This window comes from Sorex fumeus, unplaced genomic scaffold (genome assembly GCF_029834395.1).
Source record: "Sorex fumeus unplaced genomic scaffold, SorFum_2.1 ptg000006l, whole genome shotgun sequence".
Lineage (NCBI taxonomy): Eukaryota > Metazoa > Chordata > Mammalia > Eulipotyphla > Soricidae > Sorex > Sorex fumeus.
Window position 1 is genome coordinate 52,995,402 of NW_026606063.1, and position 25,119 is coordinate 53,020,520.

Here is a 25,119-nt window from a genome sequence, read left to right on the forward strand (position 1 = left end):
AGGGCTAGTTAGTCTGGAATCCCTAAAGGTTTAGTGTTCTTTTGGTCTTTCCAGGTCTCTATCTCTGTCCTTGTTTCTTCCGGCCGCCCCTACTCCCACCCCTAAGATTTTAACTTGGATGAAAGTCTAGTTATTCGAAAAGTAATTTACTGTCAAGTAAAATTAGTCTCCTCACCTCTACACCTTGCAAACAGGCGGGCACTAGACACGGAGCTGTGCCTGCAGAATACATCAGGCCTTTTCCCGCCAACTCCTGCGGGACCGCCTCTAGGTGTCCGGGGTTGGGGGAGGCGGGGATGGGTGGAACTGCGCATGTGCACGGCCAGGCTGGCCGTCCGCTTCTCCGCGGCTCCTCGGACCGCGCGCTATGGAGGCGGAAGCGAACCTGTTGCGCCAGTTCCCGCTCCTTCTGCCCCAGAACCGGGCCAGAACCGTGTATGAGGGATTCATTTCGGCTCAGGTACCCAACCACTTGTTGCCCTTTCGCTAGCAGAGTCTCCCTGCAGCGGCTCAGTTCCTACCCCGTAAGTCTAAGAGGATCTGGGGCCCCCGACCTGTGGGCTTGGTAAAGAAAAGAGCGTAAGGACACCTCAGAGATTAGAATTTTGAGGAAAGCGGCGTTTCCGGAGTCCGAGCGGTCGCGGCCCCTTCCGCACCTTGGCGGGAAAGCTTCTTTCACAGTCGGCGCGTCCGAATACGCGTGCGTGGGGCGGGGCCGGGCGCGGTGTGGGCGGGGCCGGGCGCGGCGTGGCCGAGGCCACGCCCCTGCGGCCCTGCTCCTTGCTGATTTTTTTTCCCTCCAACTCTCCTCGCTCTTCTTGGGTCTCTGAAGGTGGATGACCATTGGTGGGTGGAGACCGTGCCAGTTTACAGTATGTTTCCTGTAGTTATCAACGTTTTGGAGGAAACCCACCTGTTGTCTGTCTGCAAGTCGTGCGTGTACCTGTGCACGTCGTGTACTTTTCGTGCAACTCTCGAACAAGAGTTCATTACTTTGGCCTCTGCTAAGCGGACTCTTTAAGAAGCTGATTGGTGGTTGCATGTGCTGGGTTTTAAAATTTACAAAGCACTTTCTTAGTACAGTGTCTCAGTCCTCCGCTCTTTGAAGAAAGACATAAAAACATGCTAAAACTGGGACTGGTGAGATAGTACAGGGTGCCTTGCACTGGCCATAGCTGACACCCTGTCAGTATTCTGTACCAGCCAGGGGAAATTTCTGAGCACAGAGCCAGAAATAACTGACTCCTGAGCAATGCCGAGTTTGCCCTTCCTCATACCTCCCCATCATGAGAAACTAAAGCATTATTTTGGTTTAGTAGTTGAGTACATCAAGGTGATCACAAAATACTCCTTGAAACACAGGCTGCCAGATTTCCACTCCTGGAATTTCCCACTCCACATTTACAGTAGGGTAGCATATGCTTCTTGGATCGGTTAGACTTTTAAGAATAAACTTGCTCCCTAACATTTACACTCAACATCATGCTTCATTCTTGTTATTGGTATTTTTTTTAAATATTCTCTTTCCCAGTGCAGTTGTATAGAAATTAATATAAAACATATTGATCTCTTTAAAGTTCACATTTTTGGTTTTATTGATTTTATTTTTCTATATATTTCTGTTTGTTTCTGCTTCAGTGACTTCTGATGTTGTTTCTTGAAGTTTAGGTAGAACTGTAGGTCACTGATAATGAGACCTTTCTTTTATTATACAGATATTAAATGCAATAACATTTCCTTTAAACATTGCTTTTTGATCACTCAGATTATAGTAGAATACATTTGTAATTTTTTTGTGGGGTAGGTTTGGGCCATATCTGGCAATTCTCACGGGCAATTCCTGGCTCTGCTCAACAGCGAGCTCTGGCAGTGCGTCGGATACCATATGTGGTGCTAGGGATTAAAACTGGAGTCAGGCATGTGCAAGGCAAGTGCCTTGATTCCTGTTCTATGTTTTTCAGTTTAAATAATGATTTTTTTCTTTGTCCCATTTGCTAATTAAAGAACAATATTTGTTTCTAATTGAGATTTTTTCCCATTATCTTCTTGATACTGATTTATAGTTTTATTTACAAAATTTGTATGATTTGTATAAATTGTTCATATGAATTCTGTTTTGTAAAAGACCTAGACTATGGTCTGTTTTAGCAGGTGGTTTGCATATTATTCGAAAGGGTATGTTGCTATTGTCTGAAGGGTTCATTTAAAATGTCAATAGCTCTGTGGATTTGTAATACTACTGAGGTTTTTTGCATCCTCACTGATTCTCTACTTTGTTATTGAAAAGGGATATTGGAATGTCAAACTATAAATACTGATGTTGCAACTTATACTTTTAATTGCAATTACTTTTAACTTTATAGAGGTTGGAGTTCTTTTATTAGGTACATAAGGTTTTAACATTGTAAAAGTTTTAGGGTTGGGGGCTGGAGCAATAGTACAATGGATAGAGGTAGTACAGAGTTCACATATATTACACCTTTCCCTCAAAAACTTGGGTTTTTCCTATTACTATATTAGTTTGGTATATTCACTAGTTAATGAGCTTTTATTAGTACATTACAAGTTCAAGTTCATACTTTATTCACATTTCCTTCATTTTAATGTAATGACTTTTTTCAGTTTCACGATCTAACCCCAAGATCTCTACTGCATTATCATGTTCCTTCAGACTTCTCTTGTCACTGATAATTTCTCTGACTTTCCTTATTTTGATTACCTTGATTTGGTGATGATTGTGAAATGGCCCTCTATTGAGGAATACTAATCCCAGTATATTATAGATAACTACTCTCCTGGAAACTGTCAGTCTTTCTCTTAATTAGACTGGCATAGGTTTTTGAAAGGAACATCCCAGTTTAAATACAATTTCACTGTATCTTATAAAGGTACATGTCATTATTTGGTTTGTTGAGACTTATGTTGATTTGATCAGTTGGTTAGTGTTTGTCAAGTTTCTCTGGAAAGTTTCTGACTGCCCCTCCATACTTTACTGCTTAGAAAGAAATCACAGTGAAGAGCTAGTGGTTTATGGAGAGATGAGTTATGCATATTTTAATTTAAGACGAATATCTATAATTTATCTGGGATTATTCTGTATAGGCAATAAATTTACATTCCCAATTTATTCAACTGCTTATCTAGGTAAGGACTTACATGCATGTATTTTATTTTTCCAGTTATAATTTAGGACGAAATCAGGATATAGGGTGGTGTATCTGTAGACTCAATTTATAATCCAATATTGTCTTGTACAGATCCTTTTCACAGTTATCCTTCAAAGAGTTTAAGTTAGAAAAGGACCTTTATATATACCTTTATATTCATTGTTTCTGTTACTCCTTCTTGAACTTACAGATTTATTTTCTCATTTACTTTCCTGAAGTTCTTCCTTTATTAAGTACTGTAGTGTGGGTTTGCTACTGATGAATTCTTTTAGTTTGTCTGAATAATTGCCTAGCTACTTGAAAGATTCATTAGGTATAAAATTCTAGATTGATTTTGTGATTATGGTATCTCCCCTGCTAGGTAAGTATTAAAAATTCTAGATTCATTTTTTTTCCTTTTAGTACTTTATGAAGATGTTGTTGCATTGTCTTACATTATTATTTTCTGTGTGAAATCTCTTTATCTTTGTTCTTCTCTAAGTAGTGTGATTCTATTCTTTGCTTTTTAAGATTCTTTTCCATGTGGAAGTAGTCTTCCTTAGCTGTTCTCTGAAGATTCAGGGATATTTTTGATTGGCAGTTCTCTTGGGTTCGCTGCTCAAGGATATGATGCTGGTTGGACCCTGGAGTGCAAGAGAATTGAACCTGGGTCACCTGCTTGTGCTCTAACCAGTATGCTCTCTCCTGAATGGAATTCCTTTTTTAAAATCATGGATTTCTGTCAGTTTTGTTATGTTGTGTCTTGGATCATGTTCCTAAATAGATTTTGGGGAGCTCTTTGGATTTTTTCCTTTAATTTGGAAAAAACAAAACAAACTTTTGCCATTGTTTTCTTCAAAAGATTTTGTTGTTGTTGTTGTTTTTCCTTTCTCATCACTGTACTGGGAACTCCAAAATGACAGACCATTTTAAGTTGTTCCACAATTCACTAATACTTATCCACCACTCCGCCCCCCTCTAATTCTACTTTTTCTTTGGGTACTGTACTGTACTGCCCTTCCATTATTCATCGATTCACTCTAGTGGGCACCAGTAACATCTCACAACAAATTGTGAGACTTGTTATTACTGTTTTTGGCATATCAAATACGTAACGGTGATCTTGCCAGGCTTTGCCGTGCGGGCAGGATACTCTCAGTAGCAAAACAGTCTGGTTTAAAACCATCTAGTTTAGCTTTATCAAACATTCTTAATTTCCTCAGTTTGAATCTTTGTTTGTAAATTGTCTGTGTCTATTCAGTATATTCATGCCTTCCTCTATTTTCTTGAACATATATAATATAGTTATAATTTTAAACTTTTTTAAGCTGACTTTTTTCAAAATATATATTTTCACAAGTGTATAAATTAAAAGTTAATAGCATGATTTATTATGTGATCATACATTAAAAAATTAACATGAAATAGATATATCCTACAAGCCTACAATTTAATCAGAGGAGAAGACAATTAAAAATTTAAGGGAAAATCTGAGTAGACCTATATAAAAGTGTATTTTTACCAATTTTTTTTTATCTGTTGTTTTTGTATTGGGCTAGAGTGATAGCACAGTGGTAGGGCATTTGCCTTGCACGCAGCCAACATGGCCGACCTGAGTTCAATTCCTCTGCCCCTCTCGGAGAGCCTGGGAAGCTACCAAGAGTATCTCGCCCGCATGGCAGAGCCTGGCAAGCTACCCGTGACGTACTGAATATGCCAAACACAGTAACAACAAGTCTCATGATGGAGACGTTACTGGGCCCGCTCGAACAAATCGATGAACAATGGGAGGACCATGTGTGACCGTGTGTGTGTTTTTGTATTTGCTTTAGTTGATTTTTCCCTTCATTTTGAGTTTTTCATGCTTCTTTGTGTACCTAGTATATTTTATTTGAATGCCATACATTTTGCATTCTATTATATAATACTTTTCATTCTCTTAAATGTTATTAAAATGCTTTCTGAGCTGCAGCTAAATTACTGGTTAAAATTTCTGATCTTTATAGCTTTTATATATTTTGCTCATCAGAACCTAAACAATTCTTAGCTTAATTTGGCCTGATCACTGAGGCAACACTATTTGATAATATTTGATATCTCTTATTATTTAAGGTTTTCTGCTCTGTTGGAACTTGATTACCACCTTGTATGAATTCCAAGCTTATTTTGCACACTCCATCTTATGCTTTTCTACTTTTGGGTAGCTTTTTTATAGCAATGAAGCAATCAGTACTTACTCAGCTGAAGATTTTTCACTCATGAAGCCTCTAAAGTTTAGTTTGTTGTAAAGTTTACATTGCATGGTTTTTCTCTTCTCTGTGTATTCTTTCATTTTTGTTCTTGTGAACTATCATGCTTTTCTTTCCCTGACTCATCTTTCTTCTCTAATCATGCTCTTTATGGTTCTCTATCCTAGTCTATATCCTGAAAATTCTGTACAGCAGTAGGTCTCTTACCTTGGACCGGGCCTACTGGAGTTTGATCTCCAGCATCCCATATGGCCCTGCCAGGAATGATTCCTGAGCACAGAGCCAGGGGTAAATGCTGAGCATCCCAGTGAGACTCCAAAACAATTAAAAAATAAACAAAAAGCTCTCTAAGTAGAAAGTCTTGACAGTCATAAGATTTCCTAACATGTTCCCTTTCTTCAGGGGTCAGTGTCTTGCAGTGTGTGGTAGACGTTTGGAATCATAGTTTTATTTTATTTTTTTTTCCCATTTAAAAGAAATGTGTTACGGTAAATTCTGGTTGTTTCCCCATTTAATAAATGTGTTAAACTGCCTTTATTTTTAAAATCTGTATAGTAAGATATATATCTTAGAATGGGTTATGAGTCACTTTTCTCATAATGATCAATCTCCTTTTTAGTATGACATTCCATAAAGTATACTTGGATTATAATTTTAAAAATATATCTTTTGCCTTTATATTTTTATATTCAAAGTATCCGATTATTTAGGTTTTGGGTTTTCCTTGCCAATTTGCTGCTACAGATACTGTTGTCTGATAATCTATTTTTTTTTAAATATTCTCATTTGCTAATTTTTTTGCTTTCTCTCCCTCATGAAATTTTATTCTGTTCTTCCTGGTACTTCTATTTTTTCATTCTTTAATTTTAATAGCACTTAAACTTTTTTTTGAATAGTTTTAAATTTTAGAATCGTGTAAATGCTCATTTGTAATACTTAAAATTCAGTATTGTAATTTATTTTATATAGTGTATTCAAGGGGTTATTATCACATGAATGTTTTCTATTGTTTTTTGATTTTTTTTTTGTCTCAGAGTTTGGCCTAGATGAGGAACAGTATATTTTATGAACAGTTTGATACCTTGGAGTAGTTTGTAAAATTCCTAGTTCATAAAAACTGTCTTCTACTAGTAAAGGACTTGTTAGGGGAGCTCTGTTGTGTGCTATACTGGGAAGTAATTTATTTATATATTCTCAACAGGTAATTTCAAATATATAGTGTTTCTTGTCTTTTGCTTTTGCTGAAGTCATAGGATTTTTGTGACTTTGATAGTACTGCTAATCTACGTACCTTTTATTTACAGAAAATACAGAGATTCAGATTTAGGCAACTGTCTATAATTTTATGCCTTGCAACCAGAAAATAGGTTTCTTGAGAGCAATTAATTTTTTAAAAACATGCTTTAACTAAAGTGAACTAATTTTGGGCATTTTCTCAAATCAGAAAAGTATTTTGGCATGTAACATGGCATTTGACCTTTTCGGTTGGGTGGATTTTGCAAATAAGGGTATTTCGAATTTTATTCTTTCAGATAACAGATCAGTAGAGTAGTTTTGCTATTTTTCATGTAAATTTTGAATTCCAGATTGTTCTTACATCCATGTGTGAGATGTCTATAGAGTTAGGTTAAAGTTACTACATAATACCTTTTAGTGCTTTAATGAAATAGTGAATTATTGTTACTTGACCTTTTCAAAAGGTCAGTGGTACATTTTGTTTCATTTTTTTAAAGGACATTTAAATGTAATGAAAGTCAGAACTGTAATATTACCATGAAAGTAAAGGTTATGGGGTACATTTAATTGTGTTCCTCTATTTTTGAAACTGCTTTGAGGGAGACTGTGCTAAAATTCTCTTTGTAATTGTTTTTCAAGAATTTTATTACTCTTTTTCATTTTGTACTGTTGGAGTAAAAGATTATATTTCTGTTTGTCTTTTCTGCTTACCTTTGCTCAGATTTTATGTGTATTATTCTATTTAAGGTACAAAGTTTAAGCTGCTTACCCATTTTACTTTGTCAAGAAAGTAATGCCGAGCATATTTTTCAGAGAACAGATTTTCCTTCCCTTAGACTTGAGCAAAACTGGTGTATACATTCAACCATAGAGATAGTCAGTATTTAAATTAAAAGAAATAATTTTGTTTTAGTAAGTCAGTTTGGGACAATTAAGTATATTTTATTCAAGGAAATACCTGCATACTTACATTATATAATCAAAGGTATTTTTATTTTATTAAAATTAAAAATATGAACTCTTTATACATTATTGTGATTCTTCCAAATTGATAAAACTTTTTTTTTTCTTTTTGGGTCACACCTGGCCATGCACAGGAGTTACTCCTGACTCTGCACTCAGGAGTTACTCCTGGCGGTGCTCGGGACCATATGGGATGCTGGGAATTGAACCCAGGCCAGCTGCGTGCAAGGCAACACCCTACCTGCTGTGCTATCTCTCCAGCCCGGATAAAACTTTTTAAGGAATTTCCTTTTTCATAAATATTTTCCTAAGAAACATTCTGAATTTTTGTCTACAGTAACAGTTTTTAGTAATATTTTTATTTATGTGAATAACTGTCTTTAAAAGTAACAATGTATCTTATTTTTTGTTTTCCAACAATTTTTTTTTTAGTTTTTAACCTTATTACTTTAAATTCAATGTTCTCTTGCTTATGTTTTAACAAGCATAAAGAATTGATGCCTTTTAGAAAATACTGCCTTAAAATTTTTTTGTGTGTGAACTTTATTTTGTGACCGAAATTCAGGAAACAAATTCTTGTGTTTATGGACCAATATATCTAAATCTTGTTTTTAACTTCATTTATTTATTTAAGGTTAATTTTTCTGTTTGGCTTTTTCTCTCCTTTTTTGTTGTTTTTCTTTCTTATTCTTTTTTTTTTCCTTTTCTTTTTATGACACACCCAGCGATGCTCAGCAATTACTCCTGGTTCTACACTCAGGAATTACTCCTGGCGGTGCTTGGGGGACCATTTGAGATGCTGGGGATCAAATCCCGGTCAGCTGTGTGCAAGGCAAACGCCCTATCTGCTATACTATTTCTCTGGCCCTTTCTCTCTTTTCTTAACTGAACTTTTAATTTTGTTTTATTAAGACAGTCTAATTTGCAAAGTTATTTATAGTTGAGTTTTGGGCATATTGTTTCTCAGCACCAGCCCCATCACCAGTGTCAGCTTCCCTCCACCAGTGTCCTCAGGTTCTCTCATACCCCAGCCTTCCAAATCCCAGCTGGCCTCCTTAGCAGACACATTTTTAAGCTGGGATGTTTTGGTTTGGATCTCCAGCTCCTAGTGTTGCTGACTTTTTGGTTTGTATCTAGCGGTTTCTGTGTGGTTCTGTTTCCACTTTTTGCTTTAGGTGAAAGATGAGAAGATAAATGAATCTTTTTTAATGTGTTCTACAGGGAAGAGATTTCCACATTAAAATATTGTTGCCTGGAGATTTACAACTGAAAAATGCAAGGTGATGTGATATTTTGTTGTATATTTGCATCTTTAAGGGTACAATAAGTACATTTGGTATAAAAGATTTATTCAATTTGTTTTCACTTAATATGTTTATTGGTCAATCAACCAGAAACATTTTCCAGTTTTCCCAACCATTTTGTAAATTACTTTCCCTGATGCTGAGGTGCTGTTCAAATGCAACACATTGTTTTTTTCTCTAGTGATTTTTTATTTGAAGAAATAAATAATAATTGTGTATACTTAACTATGAAGTACTAAGCCGATGCATAAACAAAAGTGCAACAGAATTAGAAAATTTTATTCCTAGTTTTTGACATATTAATTATGTGTATATTTAGTTTGTTGAAATAGTAACAACATAACCTACTGACAGAGACAACCTGCCTAGAAATTCTATAAAATGAGACTGGAAATTGAGACAGTATCTCAATCTGTTCCTAAATATCTTTTATGTAGAATGAAGGAACAGTTTATAGAGTTACTTAAGAGTGTGTTTGACAGGATTTCATGGTTTACTGGAAGTAGAAAATAGGAGGGAAAGGTGACTGTGTTTTCCAGTTTCCTGGGTCAGATCATTAAGCTAGATATAAGGTTATAGATCATGGATGGAGAAGTAGAAGAGAAATTTCCTTTAGACATAAGATATGAAAGCTCAAGAGGAGATTTTAGTTGGTGTGGAGCTTGAGTATGAGACAGAAAGTAGCTGTATTTGGAAGTCATGGTAGGCATGAGAGCTGGGATTAAGGGAGATTTGCTAGTGCCTGCAGGTGTGGAGTGAAAAAAGAAAACCAGAGACAGAAACTTGGAGGCATTTCAACAATTAAAGGACTGGTTAATAAAGAGAAACTTGGAAAATGAGTAAGGGTTGACCAGAGACTATAGAGGAAAATTGGGACAAGAGTGCCGTTAAAACCAAATGAAAAAGGCTTAAAGAGGGAATAGTTACAATTTCATGTGGTAAAGGAATCAGGTTAGATATGAATAGAATTTGGCCAGAAGCTAGAAGCCTGGTTGTGTTTGGTTTTGGAATTGGTGAGTGGGTAGAAAGGAAATGTAAACAGTATGGATTAGCATGAAGAAAAGGAGAAGCTACATAAGAGTGTCTAGTAAAGGAGAGTTGTAATTTTTAAGATGAAATTTCCTTGAACAAGTTTCTATATTGTAGGAAAAGGAAGCAGAAGTAAGAATAGCACGGTATAGGGATAGTAATTTATACCACCAAGTTGATGGCAGGAATGGAAAGCATCTTTGAGATGGAGTTTCTCATGGAAAATTATATTAACTTCTCTGTTACTAAGAGAAGAAAGAGATGGGAATAAAACACTCAGATTGGAGGGAGTTGTGGTAGTTTGAAAAGGCTTTAGCTGGAAAACTCAGATGCTTTATTATACGTCTAAGCCAGTAAAAGCAGTTTCTAGAAGGGTTACTTAGCAGGCAGTAAAGAGCAAAATTGAGGTAAGCCAGTAGATGGACACAAATGAATTTAGTTAAAAATAGGTATACTTTTAGTTTATATTAATCCAGAATTTTAAGAATATATATATATATATATATATATATATATATATATATATATATACACATGTGCTGGAGCGAAAGCACAGTGGGTAGGGCATTTGCCTTGCATGCAGCCAACACGGCCTACCTGGAGTTCGATTCCTCCGCCCCTCTCGGAGAGCCCGGCAAGCTACCAAGAGTATCTCGCTCGCATGGCAAAGCCTGGCAAGCTACCCGTGGCGTATTCAATATGGCAAACACAGTAACAAGTCTAACAATGTTACTGGGCCTGCTCAAGCAAATCGATGAACAATGGGAGGACAGTGACAATGATACATACGCATTTCTTTTTCAATACATATCTGATATGTTATGAAAAAAATTATTATTTTGGGAATCTGGAAAATGACTCTGTGACAAAGTGCTTTCCAGCAAGCACAAGGTAACGAGTTCAAACCTCATTGCCACTTGCATATGCTAAAGTGTTCCTAACATCCCTATTTTAATTTATTTATCCTTGGTGAGGGAAACAAATAGTTTTTATTTAGCCTATCTTGGAATAAATTCTATTTTACTAGTAAATGTTGCTTTGACTCTGTTACAGTAAGAAAGGTGAACAACTATTATGTCTTTTACTGATTGCTGTTATTTCTATTTTGAAATAAAATCTGTACCAACAGCTAGAAGACAAGATTTTCAAAAGTATCAGTGGTAAAAAAATTATTGATTTATAAGAATTATTTTTATGCCATTCTTTTCTATGTACTTGTTGATGTTAGCATACAAATATTTCTTTTTTCTTTTCATTCTGACAATGAGTTTTGTTCCATTAAAATTTCAGATTACTATGCAGTTGGCAGCTGAGAACAATACTTAGTGGATACCATCAAATAATACAACAGGCAAGTCTTTTAAAGGATTTATGTATAAAGCCTAGGATAAAAAATCATTAATTTCACTGTTTCAAAAAATTTGTTTGGCAGAATATTGCAATAAAGTGGTTTACCAGTTGCTGAATTTTGTGGGTTTCATTTCTGTCTCTTAGACACCTTAGGAATTCATACTTTTCATAAAATATTTTCTAATTAAGAATCCTCTGTAGATATCTAGGCAGCATTTATGTTTAAGCTTATTTCTATGCTAGTGACTTTAGTGTCTTCAAATACATTCACCTTTACCCCTATCTATCACTTTTTTGAGTGATGTTTGTGTCGAGACTGAAAAGTTGGAGGTTGGAAAAAATCCAGGGCCCATTTAGGAATTGCAGGGCAGTTTTGGAAAAATGGATTGTAAATCTTTAGTACAGCAAAAGGTGGGTGGTGAAAATGATTTGGGATCCCATATGTGTACATGAGAGTAGATAAAAGGTATTTTTTTTTGTAATTTTACAACTGGAAGTTTATCCCTTTTGACTACCTTTTTTCATTTTATTCACCCTCATCCCCACTCCAATTTAGTTGTTATTAGTATTTAGGCTCTTCTACTAAAAATATTTTTTAAGGATTAGAGAAAATTTTTTGAAGTCACTGTTCCTAAAAATAATGAAATCACTTTTAGAGAAGAAAGACTGTAAGTAGAATTGCATTGCTTTTGATACTTTTTTGAGTGTTTTTATCTCATTTTTATTTTCCCTGTTTTAAGATCAAGTTGTCGTATATAATTGATATGATGGACATTCTCACATAACTCTTTACTGAACCACAAAGAAATTATAGGAGCTGACAGTATAACTATTTGCAGTTTTTAAAAGGATAACTAAATTTCTACTCTATTTTCTGCCCACTGCCTTCTACCTCTTCCTGCAACTACTAATTATTATATACTAAGTTTTAGGAGATGAATATATTGTAATATTTAAATAAACTGAAAAATGTGTCATTAAAGACTGAGTTTAATTATAAGATCTAAAACTTTTTCTTCACCAGTTTATCAAGAGGTTTCCTAGAAAAAATTCCCAATTACTTATCCATCTCTTCCTTATTCTCTAATTAGTTATGTCAGACCATTTTGGTTTTTGCTTTTGTTTTATTCCAAAGTCCAGGTGAATATATTGTGTAAAAACTATATCTTATGCATGCGGGGGAGGGATGTGAAGATGATGTGTTGTTGTTGTTGGGCTCTTGGGGCAGCTCTCTCTCCACGTTTGGTGCTCTCGAGCTGCTGTGTATGGACCAGATTGGGATGGCTCCTCTTTTGTGCTTTGTTTCTGTGCATGCTGTTGTGTTCTCTTCTGTCTGTCTCTCTATTTCTGACTCTGTCTCTATAGTCTCTCCTCTGGTCTCTTCGATCTCTCTCTCTAGAGCTCTTCTGCTTCTTTCTCTGGAGCCCTTCGCTCTGGATTCTGACTCTCTCCCTGTGGATTCTGACTCTGCCCCTGGATTTTGACTCTGGCCTCTGGATTCTGAATCTGCTTCTTGTCGCTCTTACAGTCTTAGTTTATATAACAGTCACATAGGGTGATGCACAAAGGTGGGTTGAACATTAATGAATCAACAAAGAGAGGTAAAACCATTCCTCCAGGAGATAAACTCAAGGATAAAATCTAATCTAAAGAGATTACTCTGGATTACTTGGAGATCCATTTAAGGGCGGGATCCCATTCAGGGTGTGTCACTTTCTTCTTTGCTCAGCTAGTAATCCACTTAAATAGTTGTAGTAAATCTACTTCTGATATTTCTAGCAATGTCATTCTGTATGAGCCCAGTTAGAGATATATCAACTTAGTTTGATTCTTCCTGAGGATGTCTTATCACAGTTCTCAGGCCAGGTTAGTCTTCCTAACCCCAGCAGGGTCCTAGTCTTGTCGTTACTTTTGGATCATGACAGCGTTTGTCTACGATCATGCTCTCAACTTATAGTTGAGTATTGTGGTGCTTTGGCCTGGCCCATTTCGATGCCAGGGTGGCTCACAGCTTGCCCTGCGCCCATTCAGTCCCTTGTTGGGACCCTGCTTTTGGGGTGCTAGGAACTACGGGCAACTGAGTCGAGAGCAGATGCCCAGGAGTAAATATTATTGGAGTCAGTCAACTCCCCAGTTACAAAGCATAATATTAACTGTCTTCCTGTGTCCATACAGAAAGGACATTGCTTTAAGGTAAACAAGTTCCCTGCGGCAAGGCTGAAAGGACAAACCCTTTGTTATCCTACAATATTGTTCTTTCCTTAAATCATTTTTAATTTTAGTAAACAATGAATTAGGGTTTTAGTATTTTTTTCTGTTAGGGACAGGTAACAAACTTTTTAAACTTTGAAGGTCTTTCTGAAAATCTTAATCCTAACTACTTTATCTATACTGCCCTTGTGAGCACCAAAGTAACTTGTGACAAGAGTAAATGTGGATGGTGGCATATTTCAATTCAACTTTATTTTAAAGCAGATATTGGGTTGAATTTAGCTGTAGTTTGTAGACTTTGAGTATAATTTATTACTTGTTTTGTAAAATAAGAGGGGAATGTGTATAATAGTGTTTCACGAGTCAGGGTGCTAGAAAGATCCAGGTGGATTGGTAGAAGCAACAGGTACAAATTGGGGCCTTTTCTGTTTACTCAAAGAAGGTATATTTTCAGTGGGGTGCTGAGTGATTTATTTTTTTTCTAAAAAGTAGGTGGTAGGTCAAATAAGTTTGAGAGCATATGAAATAGAGGGGAGAATGAACTATTTGTTCTGTATTCATATCCCAACTAAAGTTGTATTATAATGTAGTGATATATTTTATGCCACATTAAGATTCTCATTTATATAAAAGGAGCAAACAAATTCACATATCTGTTCATAACAATGTGGTATTAGGGCAGTGTATCACAATAAAGTAGCAAAACCTATCCTGCAGAGAAATGCTTCAGAACTTTAAAACTATTTCAAGCAGAGAAATGCTTCAGATTTTATCAAAGAAAAATTTAAACTTGCGTATTTAAATTAAACACTGGCTGGAGTGATAGCACAGCGGTAGGGCGTTCGCCTTACAAGCAGCCAACATGGCCGACCCGAGTTCGATTCCTCCGCCCCTCTCGGAGAGCCCGTCAAGCTACCGAGAGTATTCGATATGCCAGACACAGTAACAACAAAGTCTCCAATGGAGACGTTACTGGGCCCGCTCGAGCAAATCGACGATCAACGGGAGGGCCTTTACCTTTACCTTTATTTAAATTAAACTATAATTCTGCTCTAAATCTTCTCTTCTCTTCTCTTCTCTTCTCTTCTCTTCTCTTCTCTTCTCTTCTCTTCTCTTCTCTTCTCTTCTCTTCTCTTCTCTTCTCTTCTCTTCATGAAGGTCTTGGGGCTTCAGCAGGTGGGATGTTTGTTTTGCATGTTGCCAACTTGGGTTTGTTCCTCTGCACCCTGTATGGTCTGCAAGCCCCATAAGGAGTGATACCTGAGGGCAGGGCCAGAAATAAGTCCTGACCACTGTATATGGGTATGGACCAAAACCAAAACAAACAAAATGAATGAAGCTCTAGGAAATGGAGCCATAAAATATTTTTACTTTAGAAGGTATTTTGTCATTTAATTATAATTGTTTTCCCATTTAAAGGCTTTTTTCTTTTGAATTAATATGACTTAGTTGTGAAAGAACAAAAATAAATCTTAAGGGAGAACAATAGAATCATATTATGAAATAGAAATTAATTCATTGACTTTACCAAATTTTTTTTTTTCCTGACTTCGGGCCACACCCAGTGGTACTCCGGGCATACTCTTGGCTCTGAGTTCAGGCATCACTCCTGACAAGTATGAAGGGACCTTTGCGGTTCTAGGATCCAACCACTATCAGCCATGTGCAAGATAAGCTCCCTGCCTGCCTCTCTCTGCCCCCTGCCTAGATTTCTTTAATTGTATTTTTCCCCCCTTTTTTAGTATCTTACAGTGTTCTTTCTTTTTCTCTCATATCACTTGTATGAGAGCACCAAATCCTCTCATATCACTTTTTCAGCCAACATTGGTATGGTTTAATTAATTTGTTAAAGTGACAGTAAACCATATTGATGGATTAAAGATATGTGTGAAGCGTTAAGTGACATTCTCACACAGTTTAGTAGCCCTCACCGAAATAAATTGGAGGTCTTTAATTAGATTTTCTAAGTGAAATTGATAGGATTAGGAGGGATGATGATTCTTTCATTTTTAGATCTTAAAGATATAGCTAATAAATATATATTACATACAGCTTATATACAACTAAAATGATTATAATATTCACATTCACATGAACCTTTATTGTATTTGTTTAGTCCATGCAGCATGCATTGTACAAAAGTTAATTGGAAATGTGGTTTTGATTTAGAGAATGAAGCACTCTCCTGATCTATTGAGCTTTATGATGGAGTTGAAGATGGTCTTGGTAAGACATGCACTGCTATAATATTCTATTATAATTTTGGTTTGTTTTTATGTAGTTCTTTTAAGAACACATATGATTTGAGTTTAACACTTTAAACTCCCAGTCCTTTAAATTTTTTTATTTTTAGGGGGTGGGATGGGAATGTGGTGCTGGAACTGAAATCAGGATCTTGGAATTGCAAGGCACGTGCCTGTGAGCCATCTCCCCAATTCCTGAGTTCTGTTTTAATTTTCATAAATATTTTGGAAATAGTATTTTTAAATAAGGTTTTGGTAAAATGTTAGTATCAGAACAAAGTTTAAAAATTAACTTCTAGGGCTGGAGCAGTAGCACAGCGGGTAGGGTGTTTGTCTTGCATGCAGCCAACCAGGGTTCGGTTCCCAGCATCCCATATGGTCCCCCGAGTACCGCCAGGGTTAATTCCTGAGCGCAGAGCCAGGAGGAACTCCTGTGCATTGCTGGGTGTGACCCAAAAAGCAATAAATAAATAAATAAATAAATAAATAAAATAAATTAACTTCTAAAGTTTAAATTTTGAATTTTAAACCCTAGAAGATAAAGATTACCAATTTTATCAAAGGGCAATGTATAATAACCTTAAAAATGTCTGGTGAAGAAGTGAATCATTGTTTTAAATTCTCTGAGAAACATACTGAAAAGTGTCTTTCATCTTTTAAAAATCATTTTAATATTTCATAAACAGAATATGAAACCAAAATCAAATTGTACTGTGTTCTATTATACTCTTGTTATTGATAAAAATTCTTAAAATATTTTTTTAACTTAGGCATTGTGATTTACACTTGTGTCTGTGAGATGGGTTCAGATAAACAGTGTCAACTTCCCACCACCAATATCCCCAGCTTGCCTCTCACTGAAGTTAATTTTATTATGTTATAAGCATAGTTCTTTTACTCAATTAATTTCAAGAAACGTTAAGATGTTTTAGACTAAAATTAATACTGAGATTGCTTTTTAATTCAAAAATCTGTTTAATATGTTTGTTATTGCAATTCTAACTGCAAATGAGATTTTAGCTTCCTTAAAAAATTGCATACAGAAGTTGGTGATGTTATACCTTTAAGACAGTTTGCCTAAAAATATACTTTATCTATTGGGTTGTGTTACAAGTAAGATTTCTAAACTAAAACTGATGAACGTAATAGTAATGATGTCCAAATGAAATCAGTATTTTTTACTTCTAAAATTTTATAAATCTCCCAGTGTGAATTGTGGTAAATATTTCAGTAAATATTTAATAGTTAAGATTATCTTGTATTTAACAGAATCCTATAAGATGTTTCATTTTATTTCTGTTTTAGAATTGAGTCATTTGAGCAGCAAGGTCTCAAATAGAGATAATATTATTCAGAATTTTAAACCACTGTTGATAAAACCCATATTCTTTCTACTTTGTATCTGTCTACTTCTATGAAGTCTTCTGTGAAGAATAGCTTGCTTTTCTGCTTTCTCTCTTTTATCTGTTAAGATTTCAGAGTAGGTCTGGGGTAATAGTACAGTAGGTAAAGTGCTTTCCTTACATGCAGCTGACTCAGGTTGGATTCCCACCATCCCATGCTGTCCCATAAGCTTGCCAATTGCACAGAACAAGGAGTAAGCCCTGAATACCTCAGGGTGTGGCCCCAAGACAAACAAAAATTTCAGAGTAAAAGTAACTTGCATGAAAATAGAAAAGGGAGTTAAAATGCATTTGTCTTAAGAATATTTGGTTTTATTGTTAAGATAGTGATAATATTACTGAATAAATATAAATTTCTAAAGAAATACGTAACTATTAACATGTAAAATACAGGATGTATTTTGACTGCTTATGTATTATACTGCTTATATAATATACTTATATACTGCTTATATAATATGTATATTATAAATTTGGTAAAAAATAAATCTAAGATATGTACAATTATGATATGCATTATATAGTTGAACTAATAGTCAAATTAATTTTTTTGGCTATTTTGCTAATTATTTGTTTTGGTATTTTTTTTTTTGTTAAAAAAGGCAGCATACTCTGTCTTCTAGGCCACATGTACATTTTATAATGTGTATAAAATTTTTGACCTTAAAAATTCACACACACATATATGTGTGTAAGAGGGGAGGTATATATATACTTGGCAAGGTTTGTATCTTTGAAGTGTTAATTTTCCTTTTTAATATTTTTCGGTCTTTATTGAAGTACTCTGATTTACAAGACTGTTAATTTGATTTCATGTGTACATTATTCCAACACAAGCCCCATCTTCAAAGGACACCTTTAATGTCTCCCTACCCATACACTCATCTGCAAACTCAGTTCTGTTGACATACTCTTCATTTCTGTTTCATTTTGTCCTTTTTTGCTACCTTACTCTATATCTTTAAGTCACACCAGTGAGAGAGATCATTCTGTATCCATCCCTTTCCTTCTGCCTAACTTCACTAAGAATGATATGCTCTACTTCCATGGTTAAGCCAGAGGATAGTAACAGTACTTTCCTGGTTAGGTAGTATTACTGAATGTAAGTCCATCAAAGAAATTAGTAAGTAGCTATGTATTGTGATAGTGAAGGCAATTTTTTTTTCATTTTTTGGTAATGGTGCATTTTACAAGTAGATCAGTGTAACCCTTATAATTTATTCTTTTCTTTAAAACTTTGTATTTCTATCAAACATTATAGCCAAAGGAGTGGAAAGATAAAGATGCCTTGAGATCAAGGATTTTATTTTATTTTTTTAGACTTAAAAAAACTCTGATAGATACACTAGTCCCAGGAAAATATGAAACTCTTAAGTTCTTTTCATAGTATAATACCAGTTTTGTATGATTTTCAGGGCCATCCTTTGGCTTATTCATCTCTTTTTTGATTAATAGAAGAATGATTCATCTGGATTTTCTGTAACAATAATGAGCACTTTATTTTGTAGTCAGTTACAATTTATTTTCTAGCATTTAACAACTGATTCAAGATTTTCTTTCCTTTGAACAGGAAGCTGCTTTAAAGAACAAACAAGAGCTCTCTATTCCACCTCCTCCGCAGTTCTACTCAAGTGTTATTGAAGATCTAGGAGTTTTGGGTTGGGATAAGTATGTCTATTTATTTTATTTACTTTTTTGTTTTGGGCTTTTGGACCACCTCGCGGGAGTCCAGAGCACTCTCAGCAATGTGCTTGGTGGTTACTCTCAGTGGTTCTCAGGGGATAATGTGGTACTGGGTATCAAACCTGAGCTTGCCGCATATCTACACCACCACTTTGGCCCAAGTATGTCAATTTTAAAACACATTTCAGTTTTGGTGAGATAGTACAGCAGATGAGGTACTTGACTTGCAGATGGCTGATCTGGGTTTGATCTCTGGTACCAACCATACATGGTCCCTGGAGGACCACTAAGAGTGATGGTCCCTGAACAAAAGGTGAGGAGTAAGTTCTGTGCAAAGCTGGGTATAGCCCCCAAATCAAAACAAGTTAATATATAAAATGTATTTAGAAATACCTTGTTTTACATATTTAAATTTAATATAGTGGAATTAATGGCAATTTATTTTCTATTTTCAATATTTTAATGTATAGTATCTGTACTTATGGATTAAAGATATTTTATAACCCCAAAATGAACTACAAGGTATATAACTAAGTAGAATTTGGAAACTACAATATTGTAGCACTGTAGCACTGTCCCCCTGTTGTTCATCCATTTGCTCGAGTGGGCCCAGTAACGTCTCCATTGTGAGACTTGTTTTCACTATGTTTGGCATATCAAGTACGTCACGGGTAGCTTGCCAGACTTTGCCGTGCGGGCGAGATACTCTTGGTAGCTTGGCAGGCTCTCCAAGAGGGGCGAACCACGCAAGGCAGACACCCTACTGCTGTGCTACTTAAGGATCATGACCATCCTGTTGTTCGTTGATTGCCTTGAGCAGTCCCCAGTACCGTCTCATTCGTCCTAGCCCTGAGATTTTTGAAAAAGTGCCACATTCAAGGCTCTTTCAGGGTTAGGAGAATGAGACCTATCATTGTTACTGGTATTTGGCATATTGGGTACGCCACGGGGAGTTTGCCAGACTCTGCTGTGTGGGCAGGTTACATTCGGTAGCCTGCCAGTTTGTCCAAAGTAGGAATGAGACAATATGATGTCAGCTTCCGGGAGCTGGGTTTTATAGTCTCTGGGTCTTGGCCGTTGATGGGATTACACCGCGCCAAGGGGCCAGTTGGTGGGTGTGACCCCTGCCTACTGGAATATGGAGGATTTGGGTGGAGGATGCTCAGCCCCGATCCGAGCAGGCTTGGAGATCTCGGCCCCGGGACCCGCATGCCTGTGTTCCTCTGCTGGTATCTTCATGCGTGTGGAGAGTGGTCACAGCATGGTGGTGGCTGGTTCTGGAGGTCTTCGGCTGCCGTAGCCCTGGTCGGGGCGGGAAGGGAAACTCAACCCGCTCCCCTCCAAGGGGCTCAGCGAGGACAGCCATGCGCGGGGGCAGGAGACTCTGCATGAGAGGGGGATGGGAGCACCTCAAGTGCTACTTATATTTATTAATTATTCATTTTTCCATTACCCTTTCCTTGTCCCTGTGACGATGTGCCAGAGATTGCACACATTTGTTCTGATGCTGGGGTCACAAATGGAGTGATGCCTCGATAAAACTTGAAATATGGGTGATGACAGTTAGAGAACTTGAGTCTTTACATTGCAGAAAGTACTACATGACTGAGATCTACTTTTCCCCCTTTACTATAATCCTACAGTATTCTGAAAGTCTCTAAACCCCATAGACCTTAAAGCTGTCTCTTGAGTAGCAACCACAGAAACTCAGTTGTTAAATGTGTTGACAAGCTCCTTTTTGAAAGAAGCTGGAAACTTGTTTTTTTTTTGTTGAAAATTCCTGGGAAAATCTCACCGGCTCTTTCTATCTCTTAGAGGTTCTTGGAGCATCTTGTTGTAACAGACAGATCAAGTCTTATGGGGAGAAACTAGGACGAAAGTGTTTCTGCCCACTCCCACTACACTTATCAAGGGAGGGGGTATCCATGGAGTGTGTTCATGAGTCTGTTTGAACAGCTGCTTCTTCATTTGCTTTATTCCTATGTAATTTGTGAAATAAGCTTCATTGGATTATTTAGGGGTAGGTTGATTTGATTTTAGGACTGGCTGATCTGGGGGCTCATTTCCCAGATGGCAGCTTTAAAGTCAAGGTGCCTAATGTATGGATCAAATTCTTCATGATTCAGAAAAGGTGGGATTTGGGGATTCTTGATTATATGATATTTTGTTGGAGGTGAATGTAACAGTGTATTCTACTTTTACTTATTTGTTCCATGTGGAATCTCAGTTGTCTAATGTATAAGAGTTATTCAACTAGTGTCTCGATTTCTCTCAGGAAATTGAAGTTATTTCTTGAGTATTGCTGAATTATCCGTGTTTGAAAATTCATGCCTATAACTTGAAAAATTAAACTGTAAACTTGCATTTTTTTGTATATGTGTGTTTTTTAGTTAATGTACACTTTGTCTAAATTTCAAACTGTATAACCTTTAGAGATTTTGTAATTTGATTAGCAAACTTTAACAACTAAATTTTTGAAGAATAATTTTCTTTGAACAAATGATGCATAAAGCGACTTTAATTTAGTAAGTAAAGTATGCTGATAGCCAAAATTTATTTCATATGCCAGCTGAAAGAAATCTGTGGTGATTTACTGATATTTAGTTGTGAAATTTAGTTCCCTTCTTGGTATGAATGCTTTGAAAATTACCATTTATTATTAGGTTCTATTCTATATTTTCCACTCTGAGCTAAAGCTGCAGTAAAGATTTACTAGTTCTTATCATCTTAGCACTATTGTTTAGTTTTTCAGAATGTGTTTAAAATATTTATGTGCATTTTTAAAACTTATTTTCTGAGTTGTTCATTTGATAGCTGACTTAAGAACTAGAAAATCAAATAGCTGTTTAAATAAAAAAACTTAAATAAGTATAGAATATACAGTCCTTTACTAAATCTTGTATTATAATCTGGTTACTGAAGAAAAACACTACAGAGGCATACATTTATTAACTTACATGTGCTTTGTTCCTCAAAGTGGTAAAGACTCTTTGTCATAATTTATAGTGACCAGAGTGATAGTATAGTGGGTAGTACTATTCCTTGTATAGGACTAATCCAAGTTCTATCCTCCGTATTCTTTATAGTCCCTGAGCACCCTGGGAATAATTCCTGAGTACAGGGCAAGGAGTAACATTTGAGCATTGGCAGGTATGGCCCCCCAAACAAAAATAAACTCAAATATGTGGTATGTGGTGATTATTTGAGAAAGGGGCTTTTTCAGTCTCTGTTGCCTATACATATATATATGTATATATGTATATATATATATATTCCTTAAAAGTCTTTTTATAAGAATTCAAAACAATATTTTCTGTGGATCTGTTTCATCTCTTTTTAAAAAATAGCTGAATATTATGAAGATGTGGAAGGGTGGGTTAGTCATTGTGCAAACATGGACTTCACATGCTTTTTTTTTCACTTTTTTGTTTTTTTTTGGTTTTTCAGCCACATCTAGCAATGCTTAGGACTTATTCCTGTCTCTGAACATAGAGATCACTCCTGGAGGTACTCAGGGTACCATATGGGGTGCCAGGGGTTGAACCCAGGTCAAATGTGTGCAAGACCTTGCTCACTGTACTATCTTTATGTCCCTAAGCTTACTTTTTTTTATAATTACTTTTTAACATTATTGCCTTTCTGGTTAATGCAAGTGTATAGATCCATACTTCAGAGCCCTGAAGTTTTGCCAAAAAATATTACTTTGAATTTCAGTTATTAAACCTTATTAAAGATCGTGATTGCTGGGCTGGAGCGATAGCACAGCGGGTAGGGCATTTGCCTTGCATGCAGCCAACATGGCCAATACAGGTTCGATTCCCAGCATCCCATATGGTCCCCCGAGCACCGCCGGGAGTGATTCCTGAGTGCAGAGCCAGGAGTAACCCCTGAGCATCGCCGGGTGTGACCCAAAAAGCAAAAAAAAAAAAAAAAAGATTGTGATTGCAAGTACTATGTCAGTGATGGATTGTATCTTACAATCCATAACTTTATATGTTTTCTGATTACCTTAGAACATTAGTACAGAACTGCATTGTTTTCTTCTGGCAATTGCTCTTGATATTATACTGCTGACTTTTATTAAAAGATATCACCTGAAAGTGCCTGTGAAAGTGCAATAGGAATTTTATGTGAAGAGAACCTTTCATTTTATGACAGAGCACTGTCTTTATGAAAGTCGTGAAAGAAGGTTTTGCCTGTACCAGATGTTGAGAACATTATGGTTCTCTTGAATATATCTGACTTTTAACTTAATGGGGAATATGAATTCTAAAGTTTGATTATACTCTTTGACTTGTTCCTTTGAATGCTTCTTTCAAAACGTTGACCACTTTTCTGTTTATTACTATTATTTTTTATTTATTTATTTTTACTGAAATCAGCTTAATTCTACTTGTCAATCAGAAACCATAATTTTAGTTACATGAATACTGTAAAGATTATCAAGACCTGCTTTGAGAGTTAGCTCTTGTCAGTTTTGGTAAATGTTTATTTCCACTTGTTGCTGGGTATAGTGCTTTATGTTTATTCATTACTCACATTTACTAGCTATGCATATTTTATATGCTTTATGATTTATTCACATTTATTAGCTATGCATATTTTATATGCTTAATGATTTTTTTGGCCTGCTTTTACTAAGAGATCTGGAGAGAGTTGTTAAATTCCCCCAATGTGATAGTGCTTTTTTGGATCATGATTTTGTCCTCTTATATTTGTAATCATGTAACAGAGCGTATACAAATCTATAATTGCTTCGATTTCCTTGTGTATTGTCTCCTGTTTTTTTCTGTGATCCTGGGGATTTATAACAGGATCTCACACAGTCAGCTATGCACTCTCTCACTGAGCCACACCACTAACTCCTATTCTCCATATTTCAATGTTTCTTCTCCTCTCTATTATCTCTTACATTATTATCTAAATTATTATATATTAGTATAACTATACCAGGTGGTTAGTTACAAATTTAAATACTCTTCGTTTCTGCTTTTTTTTGTTATAAAGTGTTCTGTTGAAATTATTTTTATATTTCCTCTCATATTTAATGTCTTCCCATATCTATATTACCTTGAGCAGATTTATCTCCTATCAGCCCCCCACTTAGTTTTTCTCTTTTGCATCTTGGCATTGCTAGCACTTCTACAAAACAGTTTTTATTTTGTTTTTGTTTTTAGAGTAACTAGAGGTTCACTTCAAGAAATGAGCAATGTACAGAAACTCTCTATATACTTCCTGCTACTAAGAATGCCTTAGAAATCCCCTTTATCTCCTGAGTGGTGCATTTGTTACAATGGATGGACCTTATTTTCACATCATTATCATCCCTAAACCATAGTTTACAATAGGGTTTACTCTTGTTGATGTATTTTTTTATGGGTTTGGCTAAATGTATAATGGTATGTATCTGTCAATATATTATCACAGAGTAGTTTTTCTGCCCCTCAAATACCTTATGCTCCACTCATTCGCTCCTCCCTATCTCAGTATATAATGTCATATTGTTGGTATCATATAATATGTAGCCTTTTTAGATTGACTGCTTTTAGTAATGCTTATTTAAATTTCCTTTCAGTCTCTTAATGGAATAATCCATTATTTGTGTGAACTAATTTGTTTGTCCTTTCACTTACTGAAGGACATCTTGGTTGCTTCAAGATTTTGGCAACTATGAATAAATATGCTCTAGTAGACACCTTTGTGTGCAGGTTTTCATTTGAGCATACATTTTTAACTCCTATAGGTAAATACAAAAGCTTTGTAACTTTTTTTTTTAACCCATAAGGGTTATTTTTTATTGTTTTTCCACAATTAATTGCAGTGATAGTTGAATATCACAAAACCAAAATTGCAAAATCTTAAATCTTACCTCTGTTTAGTAAAATTGACTAACCCTAGCAGTGGGAATTGGAAAGGGGCCAGTGGACATTGGTGGAAGGATGTGGGCACTGGTGGAGGGTGTGGTGCTGGGTTCTTTGCATGAAACCCTACCATGAACAGTTGTAAACCACAGTTCCTAAAAAAAAATTAAAAATAGATAAAATAGGTAAAAATAAAAATATACAAGTTGAGAAATGAGAAAACTGCTTTAAGGATGCTTGTACTTAATGATCTTATCACTATTCTTAAGTATTTATCCTTGGGCATTTAGCTATACTATTAGTCTAATAATTCATGGTTGGAATGAGAGTTGGGCATTCTTTATAAATATTTTAGATTCTTCTGATGATGCTTGTTTTCTATAAAGGGTTTTCTTTTTCTTTTGCTAGAGAAACAGAGAAGAGTTAGTTATAATGACCTTT

General features: G+C 35.7%; 1 protein-coding gene across 2 annotated transcripts in view; it reads left to right on the forward strand.

Moving 5' to 3' along the window:
- Positions 1–339: 339 nt before the first annotated feature.
- The window catches only part of FANCL (FA complementation group L), a 74,115-nt gene continuing 49,335 nt past the window's right edge, over positions 340–25,119 (forward strand). Inside the window, exons 1-5 of one of the 2 annotated variants that reach the window (XM_056124309.1) lie at positions 340–460; positions 8,816–8,874; positions 11,218–11,278; positions 15,658–15,714; positions 18,705–18,802. In XM_056124309.1, coding sequence (XP_055980284.1) covers positions 368–460; positions 8,816–8,874; positions 11,218–11,278; positions 15,658–15,714; positions 18,705–18,802 — 368 coding nt within the window. In that variant the 5' untranslated portion in view covers positions 340–367. The remainder of the gene's footprint in view (positions 461–8,815; positions 8,875–11,217; positions 11,279–15,657; positions 15,715–18,704; positions 18,803–25,119) is intronic. The other variant, XM_056124318.1, reaches the window with a different exon arrangement.